General features: G+C 33.0%; 2 protein-coding genes across 14 annotated transcripts; one reads left to right on the top strand and one right to left on the bottom strand.

Moving 5' to 3' along the window:
- Positions 1–83: 83 nt before the first annotated feature.
- On the bottom strand, positions 84–8,950 carry LOC107073861 (uncharacterized). 12 transcript variants are annotated; one of them, XM_015334646.2, is made up of 14 exons: positions 8,622–8,950; positions 5,516–5,953; positions 5,174–5,428; positions 4,791–5,090; positions 4,509–4,710; positions 4,187–4,416; positions 3,747–4,032; positions 3,463–3,650; positions 3,050–3,332; positions 2,716–2,973; positions 2,383–2,499; positions 2,144–2,291; positions 1,830–2,013; positions 84–1,588 (listed from the first exon to the last, which is right to left on the bottom strand). In XM_015334646.2, exons 2-14 carry the CDS (start codon positions 5,900–5,902, stop codon positions 1,361–1,363), a joined length of 3,066 nt encoding a protein of 1,021 aa, XP_015190132.1. In that variant the 5' UTR covers positions 5,903–5,953; positions 8,622–8,950; the 3' UTR covers positions 84–1,360. The 12 variants fall into 12 exon arrangements, with proteins under 12 accessions (XP_015190132.1, XP_015190133.1, XP_015190134.1 ...); XM_015334647.2 differs by lacking the exon at positions 8,622–8,950 and adding an exon at positions 8,228–8,361; XM_015334648.2 differs by lacking the exon at positions 8,622–8,950 and adding an exon at positions 7,495–7,634.
- On the top strand, positions 5,923–17,300 carry D2hgdh (D-2-hydroxyglutaric acid dehydrogenase). 2 transcript variants are annotated; one of them, XM_015334665.2, is made up of 8 exons: positions 5,923–6,438; positions 14,118–14,393; positions 14,607–14,804; positions 14,907–15,100; positions 15,225–15,393; positions 15,834–16,135; positions 16,261–16,429; positions 16,532–17,300. In XM_015334665.2, exons 2-8 carry the CDS (start codon positions 14,129–14,131, stop codon positions 16,786–16,788), a joined length of 1,554 nt encoding a protein of 517 aa, XP_015190151.1. In that variant the 5' UTR covers positions 5,923–6,438; positions 14,118–14,128; the 3' UTR covers positions 16,789–17,300. The 2 variants fall into 2 exon arrangements, with proteins under 2 accessions (XP_015190151.1, XP_015190152.1); XM_015334666.2 differs by lacking the exon at positions 5,923–6,438 and adding an exon at positions 9,319–9,459.
- The last annotated feature ends 90 nt before the right edge of the window (positions 17,301–17,390 follow it).

Genomic DNA, 17,390 nt, shown 5'->3' with positions numbered 1-17,390 from the left:
TAGATTTCAAAAAAACGAAGACCATGATGATGATGATGATGATGTAGGAAGTTACATATAAAATGATCATAATAAACAGGATGTTGTTATAAAATTTGTATATTAAATAAACATTTTATATCTAATATGTACATTTGAAAAGCTACCTGTAGTAGTAGTAGTAGTATAAGTGATACATTTACAAAATATATGTTCAGGAGTACCGGAAATGTATGTTTTCATCAAATGTTACAAATCTGCATCTTTAATAGCAGATAATTGTAATGTAATGTAATTACAATATGAAAATGATCTTTGAGAATGATTCTTTTCTTTTTTTTCTTTTTTTTTTTCATTCAAATGCAAACTCAAGATAATATTTGTTGAAACGCAGAGTACAGCACGTATCTCTAAACATTTTATGTACAATGCTTGTATTCTGTATAATAGACACATTTTGTACTCAGATTCTTGACTATTTGTTAATTGTACGCAATTCTTCTTTTTGTTTTTTTTTTATATAAAATTGTACTTTTTGTAAAACATTCATACATACAATATACATGACGGCACTCATCTTACAAATTAACACAATTTTGTCGATCCATTTGCGTTTATATATATATATGTATATAATATGTGTTATTTACACACGATTTCGAAAGATAATTTTTAATCATTATAAGTCAAAATGTATATCGTATATCGAAATTTTGTAAAAAGTAAGATATTTTATATATAATATATGATCGAACAGTAGCTTACAAAAACACATTTATGACTTGCAATGATTTTCTTTCGTATCTCATAGAAATATTTTCAAATACTTTTATGTTTTATTCTTTTATATATATATATATATATATATATTAGGCAAATAGCTTTCCTTTTTAAGAATATAATTACGTGCCTATAATTATACCATTTAACAAATATTTACAATAATCCTATCAATAATAATATTACAAGAAATGAAAAATGATCTAAAACGTATAATCCAACTGATTGCAAAATTCTCTTTATAAAATTATGTTTGTTTTTCTTTTTTCTTCTATTTCCTATGATGTTGTATGCACTTTTTTTCCAATTTGATAAATAATACTTGTTCTTTCTTTTAACAGAATAATAGAAATAATATTATTTGAATTAGATTCTTTCGTTGGAATATTAAATTTAAAAAAATATTTACAACACGAGTGTAAATTTTTCTGTGATATTGCAAAATAATGTTAATATATTTTTTATCATTTATTAAATGAATCGCGAATAATAAATCTTTTGCACAAAACCCTTCCGCAGCAGCTCATAAATTATTATTTGAAACTTTAATAGTCTACAAATAAAAATCAATCAATCAAAATGCACAGAATTATAAATAAATTTATGAGCTGTTAGATGTAGGATTGGAATTGGACATTGATTCTATACGCATCGAATCAATTCTGGCTACTATTTTTAATGCTGGTCCTAATTTAATACTCATCGCTGACATCAAATGATCTTCCTTTAATAACATAAGAGCTTGTCCATCGATCTCTTGTATGGCAAAGTCTTCTGCGTAATCTGCACAACCTGGTAAGCCGCGAATAAATTCGCATACTTCTCCTACCTAGAAAAATTAAAGGATGATTTTCATATCTCATACATATGAGATATACAATACATCATTGCATATCTCAATTAAAATTAAGCCTGACACATCAAAAGTTGTAGCAAGTTGAACAATTAACACCCACTTAAGTACCAAGAGTTCAGATTTCTTGTTGATTTATTATGTGGTCGCTCTGTTTGACATTTACTCTTGGGACTCAAATTGTTAATAAAAATAAATATTAGACTCGTATACGTACTGTCCATTTAACAGGATTCACTTTTGGTGTAGAATCATCGACGGAGGAAGCAGTAGTTGTCGTCAATAACGATTTATCTTCTCCATTTTTCTGTTTATTATCTACATCGTTAGTTTTAATATCAATTTCCATTTCTGACCATTGCTTGTCCATGATATCGTGTTCACGCGATTCACGTTTTTTACTGCAAATTTATATAACAAAATAATTATAATCGATTAGAAAATTGGCATGCATTATTAATGTGCTCATTATTAATCATGCAAAAAAAAAAAAAAAGAAATACGAAAAGTAATAATTAATAAAGCACTAACTTTTTCGCACAAATGGCAGAACAAAAACGTTTATCCTTTTTAAATTTAATATTTTGCTCGTCTATCGTGTTACCACAATTTTCACATTTTCCTGTATGAGTACTATTGCCATCATCGTCTACGTTGTAATTTGAAGCATGTTTCTTTCCTAGATTTAAAAATATTAATACGAATTATTATATGACACAAATTTTACGAGAGAGAGAGAATAAAATCAATTGTAATTAAATTTATCATACTTGGTGGTTCATCAGAATTATCTTTTTCGGACGAGTTATTACGATTTAAAATATTCGTTGTCTCTTGGCCTATTGTATTATTCAAAGATGTTCTGTTAACAGCAAATGGTTCGGATGCTGTAAACAAAAACATTCTTAATTAATATTAAATATTCGATATTGAACATTTATAAATAATATACAAACTTAATATCATAGGAAAGTTGGATTGGTAAAAAAAAAAAAAAGAAAAAAAAATCAAAACAATATGTTCTGATCTTTTTCACCTGTTCATCAACTTCAATATATAATAAAAGCAACAACAAATTGATTAAACATATTTATATAATATACCTTCTTGTATAACAAATCCTTCAATCACATGGGTAAGAACCTGTGGTTTAACCATAGCCTTAGGAGGTGCATGTTTACTACTTGCTGTTAAAGGAACAGTTACAGAAACATTCGTCGATTCTTCATTAGTTGCGCCATTGGTAATAGAATTGACTGTATTGGCAAGTCCTGCTAATGGATTGTTACATGTTTTATTATCATCCGTTTTTGAGGTATTATTTTCCTCGTCTTTTAATTGCAGCTTGGAATTATCGGTATCTTTATAAAAAGAAAAAAGAAACATTGATATATATCATTTTGTTTTATTAAATTATACACATACACACATACATACCTGATACATCTGATGGAGGTACTGGCAATTCTTCCACAGTTACTGGTAAAACTTCATCTTTTTTATTAATATTTTTACTGTCATCGTTAGCAGGAGGAAGAATTGTTGATGGAAGTATTATCGAACAGTCAGGTTGATGATTACGATCAGGCGACGTTATCATCATCGCAGTATTATTAGGATCATGAGGCTGTTGTTCAGTTGGTCTATTTACTATTGGTACAGGTTGAACTTGAGATGCTGCGCCTACTATTTGATTGCCTATTATTGTCTGATTGATAGGCTAAAAAAAAAAAAAATAATTAAAACAAACTTTGTCAAAGATGTTGCATGAGTTATTTGTAAATGCAATAACTTTAATTAATAATAATAATAATATATAGTTATATTCGTAGCAGTAGGGTATACATTACATGATAATAGCTTTGTACCGGTATTGGAAGCTGTTGTACGGCAGACATTTGAGGTTGTTGTACTTGATTCATTTGTGACGCAGCAGCAACCCCAACACTTCCTACCGATACTACAGGCATTATAGGTCTTGGTTCACTACTTAAGACTACTCCAGGTGGTTGCTGTTGCTGCTGTAAAGCCATACCTGCTAGATAAAAGTGACAAATATTAATTTAATGAATTATTAAAAGCATCCATTTATATTCCTTACCTGTAGAAATAATATTCATAGTATATATCTTACCCATCATTGGCTTAGGTTGGATTTGTTGTTGAGTAGATTGCACTTGTTGTTGCTGATATTGTTGTTGTAATTGTTGTTGCTGTTGTTGTTGTTGTTGTTGCTGTTGTTGAGGATGTTGCTTTTGCTGAATGAACACTTGTTGATGTTGTTGCATCGCTTGTTGCGTTTGTTGCTGTTGTTGTTGTTGTTGTTGTTGCTGCTGTTGCTGTTGCTGCTGTTGTTGTTGTTGAGGTGATTGAATTGGTTTACCACGACCCTTACTCCCGCTCCCGCTAACTTTCCCACTCTAGAGGGGAAGAAAGTGAACAATATATTATACCGGTATTATTGAGTTTGGCAATAATATTATGCTGAAGCACAGCTTACAATACATTATGACACATTTACACCAATTAAAAAAAATTTCTTTTCCTAACTGATGTAAATGTAATCATAGTAACCTGTGCGTGTACCGTGACTTGTACTTCATGAACAGTTTGTGTAGAAACAGAACTTGCAGCTCGTATATTGACAGTTTGCAGCGACGATGGTAAAATGCTAAGTGGCCTCTGTCCTCCCGTGCTCTGCTTGCTTTTCATCGCTTGATATTGTTGTATGTCCATTACCTTGGCTTTCCCGCTAGCGGCCGCAATTTGCTGTACTCCTTGAATCTGCTGTTGGGTGGCTAACGCTATTATAACAAACAAATATATATTCTTACGATTAACCAAATGCTATCGAAATAATATGTAAATATATAAAATAGAAATTGCAATTACTAACCATTATGGGCTTGGATGGGTTGTGGTCCTTGAATAAACATGTCAGGTTGTGTAGGACTTCGAATAAATATTTGGTTTGGAGCAGCAGTAAGAACAGTTGGTGGTTGTAATCCAGTCCAAACTTGAGGTGCAAACTGCCAAAGTGCAAATTGCATTCCTGGTCCTCTTGCGCCGGATGGAGTACCCGCTGTACATGTGGTATACTAAACCAAAATTCATATATTATTAATATGATTTTTTGTAGAGCAATAAGTAATAAGTATATATGAAAATAATATGTTACCTTTTGCACTTGGTCTTGTTTATTTGCAGATTGCTGCTGCTGTTGTTGTTGTTGTAACGAGGGTGGAGGCTGTGGCGAGCCTAAAACGCCAAGCTGTCCGAAAACCAATGCTTGTCCTGCATCAGGAGTAGCAGAAGTTGGTACAGGCAAGTAACTCGTTGGAAATCCTTGAACTTTAGTCCCTCCTGCACCAGGATGACCTGTACCTTGGTCAGGTGTTGACGCTGTAGTTAACATATGAGGTGTCAATTGTGCTGCAGACTGAAAAGGCTTACCAGCTGTTGTAACCTGCAAAGTATTCTATAGATATTCTTCTTTTAAATATGTCCAATGTGTAAAATGATAGAAATTAATTATTCAAATAATTTGATATTTCTTTATACCTGAATTGAAGATGGATTTATTCCTGCAGGATGAAGAGCCAAATTTCCAGGCATCAATAATGGAGCTTGAGTATTATATAGTTGTTGCAAATGATATGCTTGACTTTGTATCGGTTGTTGAATAACTTGAACTGCCTGAGGATGTGCAGCCATCGTGGTTATAGTTGTTGCACCTTGTTGACCAGATAATGCCATAGATACACCACCAACACCTTGTTGCTGATGATGCATTGACACAGCAACTGCTCCCTGTAACTAATACAAGTATGTAATTAATATATTTGTTTATTTTTAATATTATAGAACAACAAAACTCTCATTACGTATTTATATCGTTTATACCTGTTGTTGAGGCATGTTAGCTGCTACCTGTGGTTGAACCTGAACTTGTGTAGGTACAACATTATGTGGCCCATTACTTTGTTGTTGTTGTGGTTGCTGTTGCTGCTGCTGTTGTTGCTGTTGCTGCTGTTGTTGTTGTTGCTGCTGCTGTTGTACTTGTTGCTGTACTTGTTGCTGCACCTGCTGTTGTACTTGCATTTGTTGCTGAGGCTGAACCTGCTGCTGAATCTGTTGTTGTGCTTGCACTTGTTGTGGTTGAATTTGTTGCGGTTGCACCTGTTGTTGCTGTTGTTGTACATGCTGTTGTTGTTGTTGTTGCTGCTGCTGCTGTTGCTGCTGCTGAACGTTTTGTTGTTGTTGTTGAAGCTCATGAGTTGCAGTCATCATTTGATATTACTTGAAATGTAGTAATTGACCCGAAGATCTTCAGTGCTGTTACTACGATAATTGTTACACATTTTTATATTAGTTATTAAACTTAATTGCTTTATTTACTATTTTAATCTAATCAGTATATATCTTTTAATTATTTTCGAACTCATATTTTCTATTTAAAATTATCATTTCATTTGAATTTCATTGTGAATGTGTAGGTTAACTTTTTTATTTCTATTTATTTTTTTTTTATTGAAAAGGTCACGTGACCTTTGGACACAATTCGTTTCTTTTATTTTATCGGTTAACCTTATTAATCAATATTTGTTATCAGTTTATTATCAATGAACTTGACAAATATTTATGTTGACACACAACTGTGTTTTATAATATTAACATATTCATAACCTCAACACAAATGAAATGGTGTTAAATTGGTTTCGATTGTAAGCATAACCAGTATCACATAGAGCTAACAAGTGTGAACACATATTGTGTAGTAATTAAGAATTAGAAAGTTAAAAATTTATCAACTTCTTCAGAAACAAGTGAGTAATTTCTTAAGTTTATCATCGATTATCAGTATATATTGCATTAAACAATTATTTCATTAGAAAAATATTAAGTTAGATATGTAAGATTGATATCATTTGATATTCTCAAGAGAATACTTATATTGATCAATTTTAACCTAGATTTTATTCTCATGCTTTAAAATGAATAATAAAACATATTCCATTGTTGAAATTTGTGGAAAAGTTTGAGATGTAATTAAACGTTTAGGTTATGAAATTCTTTTAAATGATTTTCATCATAAATAAGAAAAAAATGTGCTCGTGAAAATCAAACGTATAGAAAAAAAAGCATGGAAATCGTTGTTGTTAATTTTTTAAAAGGATCATTTTTAAATGCAATGTAAATCAATATTATTTCGTAGCTTTGATTTTAAATGCAAACATAATGCATTATCATCTTATGTAAAAATTGAAATTATTGAAAACATTCTTTAGAAAAATAAACAAAGGAATAGCAACGTGCTAGAAATTTCAACATTTTAAAAATGGAAAAACCAAGACCATAAAAAGTTAACCTCTTAATCGAATTGGACGAATCAATGAGAAGACAAAAAATATAATCCACCAATCACATTATCATCATTGTACGAAAACCGAAGAAATATTTAACCAATCCAAACCCCTTAATTAGTAATATATATATATATATATATGCATGCTGTAGTATATATATATATATGATTGATACATTGTAAACCACTCACATTTAATGAAGGATGATCATTGGTCGAATTTAAATTTATACTGCATTCCTAACTAACATAATAATTCCGCGTGTATTAAGTTAAATTGGTGATTGATATAAAAACAATAAAAAATAAATATACAATCGAAATTTCGATAAGAAGAATCCTAAACAACAAGAAGCTATTTTCTAAACTATCGTTCGTAAGATTTACACGACGCCTATTCGTAGTGAAACACGATACTGTCGCAAGCTAGTAGGGCCAATAGAAAAAGAAGACCGTGAAGAATACAGTGAAGAGAAGAGAGAATTCATTAGTTTCGAACGGTAAAGAAGGTACCTACCTATAATATATGAAGAGCTATATCGATCCAATGGAAATCCACGCGATCCATCTTACGCTAGGATGGCTTTGAAAATACTCGGGAACAAAATGTCCTCCGTCCGTCGACCACCATAATTAGTCTCGGTGGAAAAAAAAGGAGTAGGTTGGTACGAAGCGAGGTTGGAGGGAAGCAGATAAAGAAAGAAGGGAGAGAGAAAAGGGTAGGGAGAAAAAGAGAGAACGCATAAAGGAGGGAGAGTGAGAGAGAGAAGGGACGAACAAACAAACGATAGCAATGGTAGGTAGGATGGGTCGCAGTATAGAAGGGGAGAGAAGGGAGACGCGAGAGGAAAAGATTGAGCGGGAAACGGGATTGAAAGGCGTGGAGAAACGGGAGGGAGCCGGCGAGCAGAGAGAGCGTGGGATTAGACGGAAATGGTGGCGAGTGTGTGAGCCCTAAGAGTACAGAGGGAGGCGAGGAGGAGAAGAGAAGAGAAAAGTTAAGTTAGGGTAGGGGAGAAGCGAGATACCGAAGCCTCCAGGGGGCGGCCAAACGCACGCAACATGGATCTCGCCATAATGCCAATAACGGCGCGACGACGATAATAATGATAATAACATAGCCAGCAGCACGCGGTTCTCAGCGAGAGAGTCGTCAAGTTCTATAGATACACAATACATACATAACCTACTATATCTTCACGATGCTTCTAATCGTATTAATACACGCGGGATTCCTACTTTATACTTACAGACACATTATAACGATCTCGTACAATGATGATGGAGAGATAGAGAGAAAGATAGAAACGTTCGTTTAAGAAGGAAAGATAAAGACAGTGCCTTCCCCTTCTATCGACAGACATATTGGATTATACAGAAAAAGAAAAAACGTGGTACGTTCGAAGAACGGACGGGACGCGGCGAGGAAGGTTCAGAGTTCTTCTAGACCGGCGCTACGATCGTTCCGTATAACTCAAATTTTTTTCCTTCGATTTTGGGAATGAAAGGAGAAAGAGAAAGTTCGAGAAACATAGAGAAAGAAAGTAAACGTGTTTGTAAAAGCAACGAGAAAAAGTCTCGAGTCAGGCAAGTAGCCATGGATCTCATAGGAGAAACATTTCTCGTCATTTGGGTACTACTCACATAGCGACTGCGCAGTCACACCTATGCACGTTTCTGAACGTACAGTCACTGAACGGCCACCGTTGTCGTTCTCAACGTTGTATGTTGATGATGTCGTGCTGTCGTTGTTCGCCACTACCACCCACCACCCACCACTATCACCGCCGCCGTCGTCGCCACTGCCGCTGCCACCACCACCACCATCAACACTAACACCACCTCCACTATTACTTCCTCCTTCTTCTCCTCTTCACCACTTTCGCGAATAAAGCAACGATTCGAACACTATTTTGATCCTTTGGATTAATCGAATTATGAGAAAGCCAACACAGTTTTTTGATTTTTTAGAAAAATATGAATCCTCGAGGTTCTAAACAGCGTTGTGAAGCGCGTCAACGTCGCAGAGTTTCGTAAGTATCGGTCGTCGCATTCGTTGCTGCTGCTGTTTCCCTGCTCCCGCAAAGTACACGAGTGTTCTATTCCCTCTCTCAACAGCCGCTTTACCCTCCCCCACTACCCCGCATGCATCCCACCATCCCCAAGGATCGTCCCCTTCCAACCGATTCTCTTACCCCCACTAACTCAAAAATGATCCTTTCCCTTACGTCTCTTGACCCTTCGTCGAGACAAGCTCTTACTTGATTGGTCAACTGAGGACAAATCCCAAAGGCATCAGTTCGCGTCGAAAAGGCGGGGCTATTAGACGCCGTGGTTATGGGCGCATGCTTCGTAACGGTACTAACACTCGCCCCAAGCCACTCGATTTTGAGAGCACTAACACAATCAACTGGACTTTGTATACGTACACGAGACTATAGTCCACCAAAGATTTTGTAGCATAGTCTCGTGATACAGCCAGGTACGTTCCTATGAACGAATATCCCCTGTACATTCGATCACATACACTTTTTTTTAAATATTTTATTTAATATTTTAAGAATCAAATAATTTTATTACTTTGCACATTTTCTTTTTATTATTATTAAGATATAACAAAAGTTCATTAAGGTTTAAGTACTTGAATTATCAAAAATATGAATTAAAATTACATTACGTGTATTTAGTATCAAATTTTTCTATAATATTTTTATGATACAGGTTAATTTTGTCTTACATTGAAGGTATTTATTTTTTTTGTTATCGTTTTTTTTAATTTTTATTTTATGAATTATTTCATTAAAGCATTTTTGATAGACTCAACTCATTTTATATTTTACTCTTATTCCCTTGTCGAGTATCCATCCATAAATTTTTGTATTCGTCGTTTTGTTTAAAAAATCAAACATTCTTTTTTTTCGTAAGATTGCTATTTTTTTAATCTCTCTCTAACCGATACAAAAATGAATTAAATTCAGGAATAATTGTAAACATGGAAAGACAAAAAATAACAGTTCTAATAAAAAAACTGTAATAAAATATTTCTTTAATTTATTAACAATATTGTTTTCGATTGAATTTAGGATATTAAAATATTAATATTAAATCGTATAAAAAACGTACGTAATTTATGTTACATTCACCTACTATCAAACTGTATATCAGTATAGTTCCAGAAAGCATTTATTCTAATTTATTTGATTCTTATTTTTTCGTTACTATTAAAACCCAATAATTTCATTTATTGCAGAGATAGATTTACAAATCGTAAAAGGTAATAATAAAAATCTACAAGTTATATTTTTATTGAATAAAAAGTATATATTATATATATGGAGATAAATTATTTCATATCTTTAATTGAAAAAGTTCAATTATTTCAGTAATAATCTAAAATGTACGTAAATCATATTTTTTTTATTTTAAATGATTAAAAATATGATAACAAATTGTATATCTTGAAAATTGTATTTGTTTTCTATTTTTTATCTATTATCGTTAATTACTTTAATAAATGACTAACAAAATAATTTAATAATTATTTTAAAAATATAATTGCATAACTTTGATGAATAAAAAAATATAAAAAAAAAATGATAAAAACAAAGACAATCGAAACCCTAAGAGATTTGGGACTGGGTCTTTAACGGCCAGTTACGTCACTGACACAGCTGTCTAAGTCGAGTTTATACTTCCCTACTCGAAACCCCGTAGAGTCGACGTGTACTCGATTGGTCCGCCTCTGTCCTACAGAAAATTTTCATCCAATCAGTATTGACTAATTATAAATTTAATTAGTTTTCCTTTTTTTTAATTAATCTACCAACAATATATAAGCGAAATAATAAAATTCGATTGAAAGTATTTCGAGATAAATCGATGGAAATCTAATGGTACATCGATACGATCGATCGATGCCTCCTGATTTGAACCTAAACTATTATGGTCAAGTTTTATTCAACGATCCTACTTTCTCTTGTAGGATTAAATCAAATTCTTTCTTACTCTTTTCTGTTATCCTAAGAAATATTTTCTATTTAAATATTAAGTTTTATATAATTGGAATGTCACGTAGAGAAGTGAATATAAAAAGCAAACAGGTGTATAGAAAATTAACGTAAATATTTACGTTTAGATGCATCCTACATTTTTTGTCTCCTAACTTGCATAGCATATATATCTTTTTAATGTATTTTATTTTCCAAAAATGTAAGAAATCAAAGCTTAAATATTGTTCAATTATTCATTATCAGGGAGATTATTCGATAAAAGAAGACAATAGTAATCAGTAAGTCAGTAATCGTGTAAAGAAGAATAAGAATATAGATGATAAAAAAAGGTAAAGAAATAGGATCGATTTATTGTTCATCTTTCCGATACCGGTCTCGGATTTCGACGCAAGGTTCGACGCATCGCTGCGGAGGGTAGGAAGAAGTCGCGGTCGCGCCAATCCCGCTTTTACGACCACGTTTATATACGAGGAACGTTTTTACTTGGGTAGTCTCGTTGGTGAGCTTCATGCGCGCTTGGTGTTGGTACGATTGCATTGGTGATTGTACACTATAGTCTTGCTTACGATAGAGGTTAGGAATATAACGATATCGTATACAGCCGAATGAAGCCGAGTCGAAGCTTCGTAGTTTCCCGATTCCACCGATAGAGCGTACGGTAAGAAAAGTAGGGGGAAATCCTGTGACCAATGGTTCAGTCCGAGCAACGTTGCCAGGGAAACAAGTTAATGATTCGACCCGCCACCGAGGAATTGGCTCGAGAGCCAACTATCTTCTGCGCATGCGTTACCCCCTGGAAGCAATGCGCTATATCTCCTCGTATTCATGAATATAACTCTTCTTTGTAGTAGTAGAAATAATAGTAGTAGTGTAGTAGTGTAGTACTACATTTGTATCAGTAAATACATATACTCCTTTTCATATGTGTGTGTACTCATGAATGTACACCACACATAGAAAAATCTCGTCCTTGCTTGTATGCATGTTCCCTCTCCTCGATATTATGTGTTAGTGCGCCAACTCCATTACCAACACATAGAAGATAGACTATATCTCCCAAATATCAAGTTACCCTATGTGTTAGTAAAGTAAAACGAATCCCTACAGGATCACGTTCCTTTCGCCTGCATACCAATACGCTCTGTCCCAGCGACGATTGGTGATCTCCCTCTCGCTCTGTTCCATCTATTCTTGTCTCTCTTTCTCTCATAAATACATTTTCCTTTCTCGTCGGGCATCTTTTCAAGCCTTATAAATGCATCCTTTTCTATTCATTCATCTGTTTTCCTTTTCTTTTCTTATACAATGTCTCTCTTATACTTTCTCTTTTGCTCTTTCTCTTTCCCCAAGTATAATCTACCATCACGTGTCCCCGACACAAAACACGCTGCTATGCTATTAAATAATCTCAATCAGTTGTATGTATAGAAGTATATCGTGTAAGAATACATAGAAGCATTCACACACATTCTCATACGGCATATGAAAGGAGAAAATGAAAGAGATAGAGAGAGAAAGAGAAAGATATACACATATTACACGAAGCAAAATATATATATATATAGCAAAGTACGAGGCGTTACGACGATTGGCTCCCTTCCCACTTCGTCCACCACTCGATCGACCTCTCTCCTTCGTGCATGCTCGCTGTCCATCCATCTCTCTCGGTTTTCCTCCATTACCCCCTCTTTTCTCTCTCTTTCTCTCTCTCTCTGTCCCTTTCTTTGTCTCTGTTCGTAACATTTCCTCCCTCGGCTCTGGTACTGACCTTATTTTCCCCACCGCTCGGAGATCGTAACACTGACGCGGCGTATCGCTTGAGACCCTATGCGCTTCTGCGTGTCGAGGGGTGGGGGAGGAGGTGGAGATGTAGATTATAATATCCGATGTCCGTCGATCAGGCCGCGAATTAACGACTAGAAAATGGAAGCAACTCGTCGAGAACGACGATGAGGAGCTGGAGGAGAAGAGGGAGAAGGAAAAGAAAAAGGAGGAGGAGGTAGACGAGCAGGAAGAGAAGAGGTGGTGGTGAACTGCGTAGAGGGGGACGAGGAGGAGGACACATAATTGAGAGACTGAGCAGCTGCCGTTGCTGTTGATGATGATGTTCTTTTACACTCGTATACGCCTTTTGTGACTTTAGATAAGGATAAGAATGTTATGATACGCTTTTTCTTTAATTTTTTTTTCCTATTCGTTTATACCATTGAACCCTGACCAACATCTTCGTTTTATTACTTTCCTTTTTCTTTATTACTTCATTTTAACTAATTTTCTATTGAATCGTGTCTTCCTTTCTTTTCTTATTTTTTGTATCTTCATCTTGAGAGGATAGGAGAGAGTTCATTGCTCAGAAATATTTGTATAGACCAACCGGGGTGCTGTTACCCGTAGCCATTTTGTTTTTCTTCGTTGATTCGTGAAAACGTTGAATTTATTCCAATCAACGATTAATTTTATCATAGATTTTCAATAAACTCATTGAGTAGTTTTCATCGATTTATTACTGTAAGATATGTTATATACATTAGTATTATATTTTCTTGGAAAAATGTATGATCAATTAATTAATCATTGTTGCAGGGGCTAGAAAGTTGGGTTACATCTTCATTATACGTATTCGTAACAATTAATAATATTGAACACTTTGATATATATTTAAATAATAAAATATGTAAATATACGAGTGCACAGTATATTATTTACGTGATGTAACTCGACACATTGTTCGCTTGAGAAACTTCATATATATTCATTATGTTAATGGTTTTTTAATCACATAGTGTATCAGACAATGATCCATTATAACAGTATTTTTTCATTTAAATCATCAATGATATATTATAGTAATCGATAAGAAAATGAAATATTTTCACATATAAATATATATCTATATATTTATTTTTTTATTTATTTAAATAGTAAACGTGATATTGCATTTCTATCGTTCGATTTTATCTCTCGCGTGTATGTAAATTTCACGGTAAAGAGAATGCAATTTGTAACGTGATGAAAATCACAGCTTCCCATTTTTCTCTAAAGTTAGCTTAGTCTTATTTATTTATTTGTTAATATTTAAATGATCGATTTGTTCAACCGATAATATAATAGTAATAAAAAATATTTATAGTCTTTTAGAAAATGCAAACGCAAAGAATATTGCGAAAGTGCATCTTGGCGTGCACGTTGAACGTTAATCAAGGAGGATATGGGTGTCGAAGTTATTATGCGAAAAAAACAAAGCCAGAATTAACATCGGTAAGATATAAGACACAGCGTGGTCCATATTCCATGATCACGGATGAACATGTTAATTTTTTTGAAAGATTACTCGATCACAATCGCGTTATCACCGATCCCGACGAATGCGATGGTTACAATATCGATTTCGCAAATACTGTTCGAGGTATGTATAAAAATAATTGTATACTTAATAATAGATCCAAATAAATATTTGATCAGATACAATTAAAGCGAACATTCTTCGTTTGTTCTTATTTTGAATCGAATTTTTATTCTTACACACATTTATATTTGCATCCATCATACATGTTTCCGTCAGTTAAGATATCTAAGTATTGAAAAGCACAAGTTAATAATTTTGTATTAACTTTTTCAGGCAAAAGTAGACTTGTACTAAAGCCAAAGAAAACTGAGGAAGTCTCGGCAATATTACGATATTGTAATGAAAATCGTTTAGCTGTTTGTCCACAAAGTGGTAATACCGGTTTAGTGGGTGGTAGTACACCGGTGTTCGATGAAATCGTATTATCAATGAAACTTATGAATAAAATCATCGAAACTAATGAAATGGCAGGTCGGTAAGGAAGGAAATGAAACAATAATCCAAATGGATTTTAATTTTTTTGATCAACGTTCTCACCTGTCTTTTCGTTTTTTTTTCTGATCATCGGCTCAGGTGTTCTTACTTGCGAGGCTGGCTGCGTTCTCGAGGATTTGGATAATCATTTATCTACTTTTGGTCTCATGATGCCTTTGGATTTAGGTGCAAAAGGAAGTTGTTTGATTGGAGGCAACGTTTCGACAAATGCTGGCGGACTTAGACTACTTCGTTATGGTAATTTACATGGAAATATTCTTGGACTTGAAGCCGTAAGTTCATTTACAAAAAAAATTAAATATATTTTTCACTTCATATTTGTGTTTTATTCGTGATTGAAAAAATACAATTATTACAAATATAATTCTGATTTATTTGAAAAGATTTATTTTCCAGGTAAAAGCTAATGGCGACGTCGTGGATTGTTTGAATGGTTTAAAGAAAAATAACACTGGTTATCATTTGAAGCATTTATTTATCGGTTCGGAAGGAACTTTAGGTGTTGTAACGAAAGTTGCCCTGCAATGTCCGCCCTTACCCAAAGCCATAAATGTCGCATTACTTGGTAAGTCAAATTAAACTTATACAAATTGAATATATACGATTATTTTCTTCAAGTTATTACCAAAAAAATTAACGTTAATAAAAAATAGATACAAATTTGTATTAATATGAGTCAAGGTTGTTTAAAACAAAACAAAAAAAGGAACAATTCTAAAAACGAATTATATACCAATATGACTTTCTCGCATCTTTATATAAACGTGGGTATGTGCGAAAGGTCAAGTGATCTTCGAATTAACATCGTTACGATAAAATGGGACAGCTAAAATTAATTCGCGCGACGTTGTCGTTGCAAATTCTGAGATCGTTATCTGTGAACGCGTTTAAAATTTCATATCAGAAGAAATATCATCCCTTTTGTCACGTGTTTATTTCTTTTTCTTCATATTTATTCATACATTTGATTTCATAAATTTTGATTATCTTTATTAATGAAAACAGGTTTGAACAGTTTTGACAACGTATTGAAAATTTATCATTTGGCTAAAAAAGAATTGGCCGAAATTTTATCCTCTTGCGAAATGATGGACAAATTGTCGATCGATGTTTCGACCAAACTTTTGGGTCTTCAGAATCCATTGGTGACGGCTGATGGTCACAATCATGACTTCTACGTATTGTTGGAGACATCCGGTAGTCACATGGCACATGACGAAGAGAAACTCACTGCGTTTGTTGAAAAACTTCTTAATGAAAATATTGTGCTAGATGGTACACTCACTTCTGATATTACGAAAATAAAGGTGACGATAGTTTTTCAATATTTTTACTATGTTACAAAGACAAATTAGAATAAACAACTTTAGACAAGTTTTTATTACTTTTAACTTTTTGTTTTGTAATTGTATTTTTTTTTCTTTTTACACAGAATATCTGGGCTCTAAGAGAAAGAATTAGCGAAGGTGTTTTGCGTGAAGGGTATGTCTTCAAATACGACGTTTCATTACCACTTCCATATTTTTATAAAATTATTGAAGTTTTAAGAGAACGCTTACGTGATCCACGCGTTACTAGAATAAGTGGTTATGGTCATATAGGTATGATATATTAATAATAATAATAATAATCGTATTACTTTACGGTCGGTCATTTTACGCATTTAATTTTGTATTAATTTTAATATTATATTTGTTTTTTAGGTGATGGAAACATTCATGTACAAGTGTCAATACCAACGTACCAGGAAGACATAGCGTCGCAATTAGAACCATTCATTTTCGAATATATTTCTAGTGTTCGTGGTAGCGTTAGTGCAGAACATGGTATAGGTTTTAAAAAAACTAAATATCTTCATATGAGCAGAACACAATCGGAAATTGAATTGATGCAACAACTTAAATCAATCATGGATCCGAGAGGAATACTTAATCCGTATAAAGTTTTACCTGTTGATTAAGTCACCTAATTTATCGTAAAATATACGAACTAGGACAGGAGGAATTTTATTTCATAAAAATATGGATACAATTTGTAAATTGTAATATTCCACAGTACAAATTCTTTATATTTTATATATATTTCTATACTTCGTGCCATAGTTTATTTTTTTAATAATCTTGATGATATTTAATGAATAATTTTAATATCCTAATGAAATCTATAAAGTGTTGTTTGATTCATTTTAATATTTGCATATATTTTAAAGTTTATAAATAGATTTCTTTAGATTTTTTTACCTCTAATAGAAATCTTGAAAAATGATCACATTTCGTAATAGATACTATGTACAATATTATTAATTATTATTAAAATAATGGCTGCATAAAAAAAAGCTATATAGGTTTCTAGGATGTTCTAGAAAGTAATAGAATATTTTCTTATTTAATATAAGATAAGACGATTGTAATCGAATTTTATCTACTACCTCAAAGAAATAATCATAAATAGATCTAGTAATTGTAATAATAATGTTTAATGTTTTATTTTTATATTCTTAAGAAAGAAATTACTGTATAATAAGATTAAATTGAGATTAAATTTTACCTCGTTACGCGTTCG

The sequence above is a fragment of the Polistes dominula genome, unplaced genomic scaffold, assembly GCF_049000335.1.
Source record: "Polistes dominula isolate Pdom_NZ unplaced genomic scaffold, Pdom_raw_medaka contig_31, whole genome shotgun sequence".
Classification (NCBI taxonomy): Eukaryota; Metazoa; Arthropoda; class Insecta; order Hymenoptera; family Vespidae; genus Polistes; species Polistes dominula.
This window is presented reverse-complemented; position numbering and strand designations above follow the sequence as displayed.

Bases quoted from the DNA above. Each gene is read 5' to 3' on its own strand.
- LOC107073861 (XM_015334646.2), bottom strand. From the start codon at position 5,902: ATGATGACTGCAACTCATGAGCTTCAACAACAACAACAAAACGTTCAG. The intron at 5,091-5,173 runs GTATAAAGAAAT...GAATATCTATAG, and splicing joins TAAATCCATCTTCAATTCAG to AATACTTTGCAGGTTACAAC. The intron at 3,333-3,462 runs GTAATGTATACC...TTTTTTTTTTAG, and splicing joins CGGTACAAAGCTATTATCAT to CCTATCAATCAGACAATAAT.
- D2hgdh (XM_015334665.2), top strand. From the start codon at position 14,129: ATGCAAACGCAAAGAATATTGCGAAAGTGCATCTTGGCGTGCACGTTG. The intron at 14,394-14,606 runs GTATGTATAAAA...TAACTTTTTCAG, and splicing joins TTTCGCAAATACTGTTCGAG to GCAAAAGTAGACTTGTACTA. The intron at 16,430-16,531 runs GTATGATATATT...TTTGTTTTTTAG, and splicing joins AAGTGGTTATGGTCATATAG to GTGATGGAAACATTCATGTA.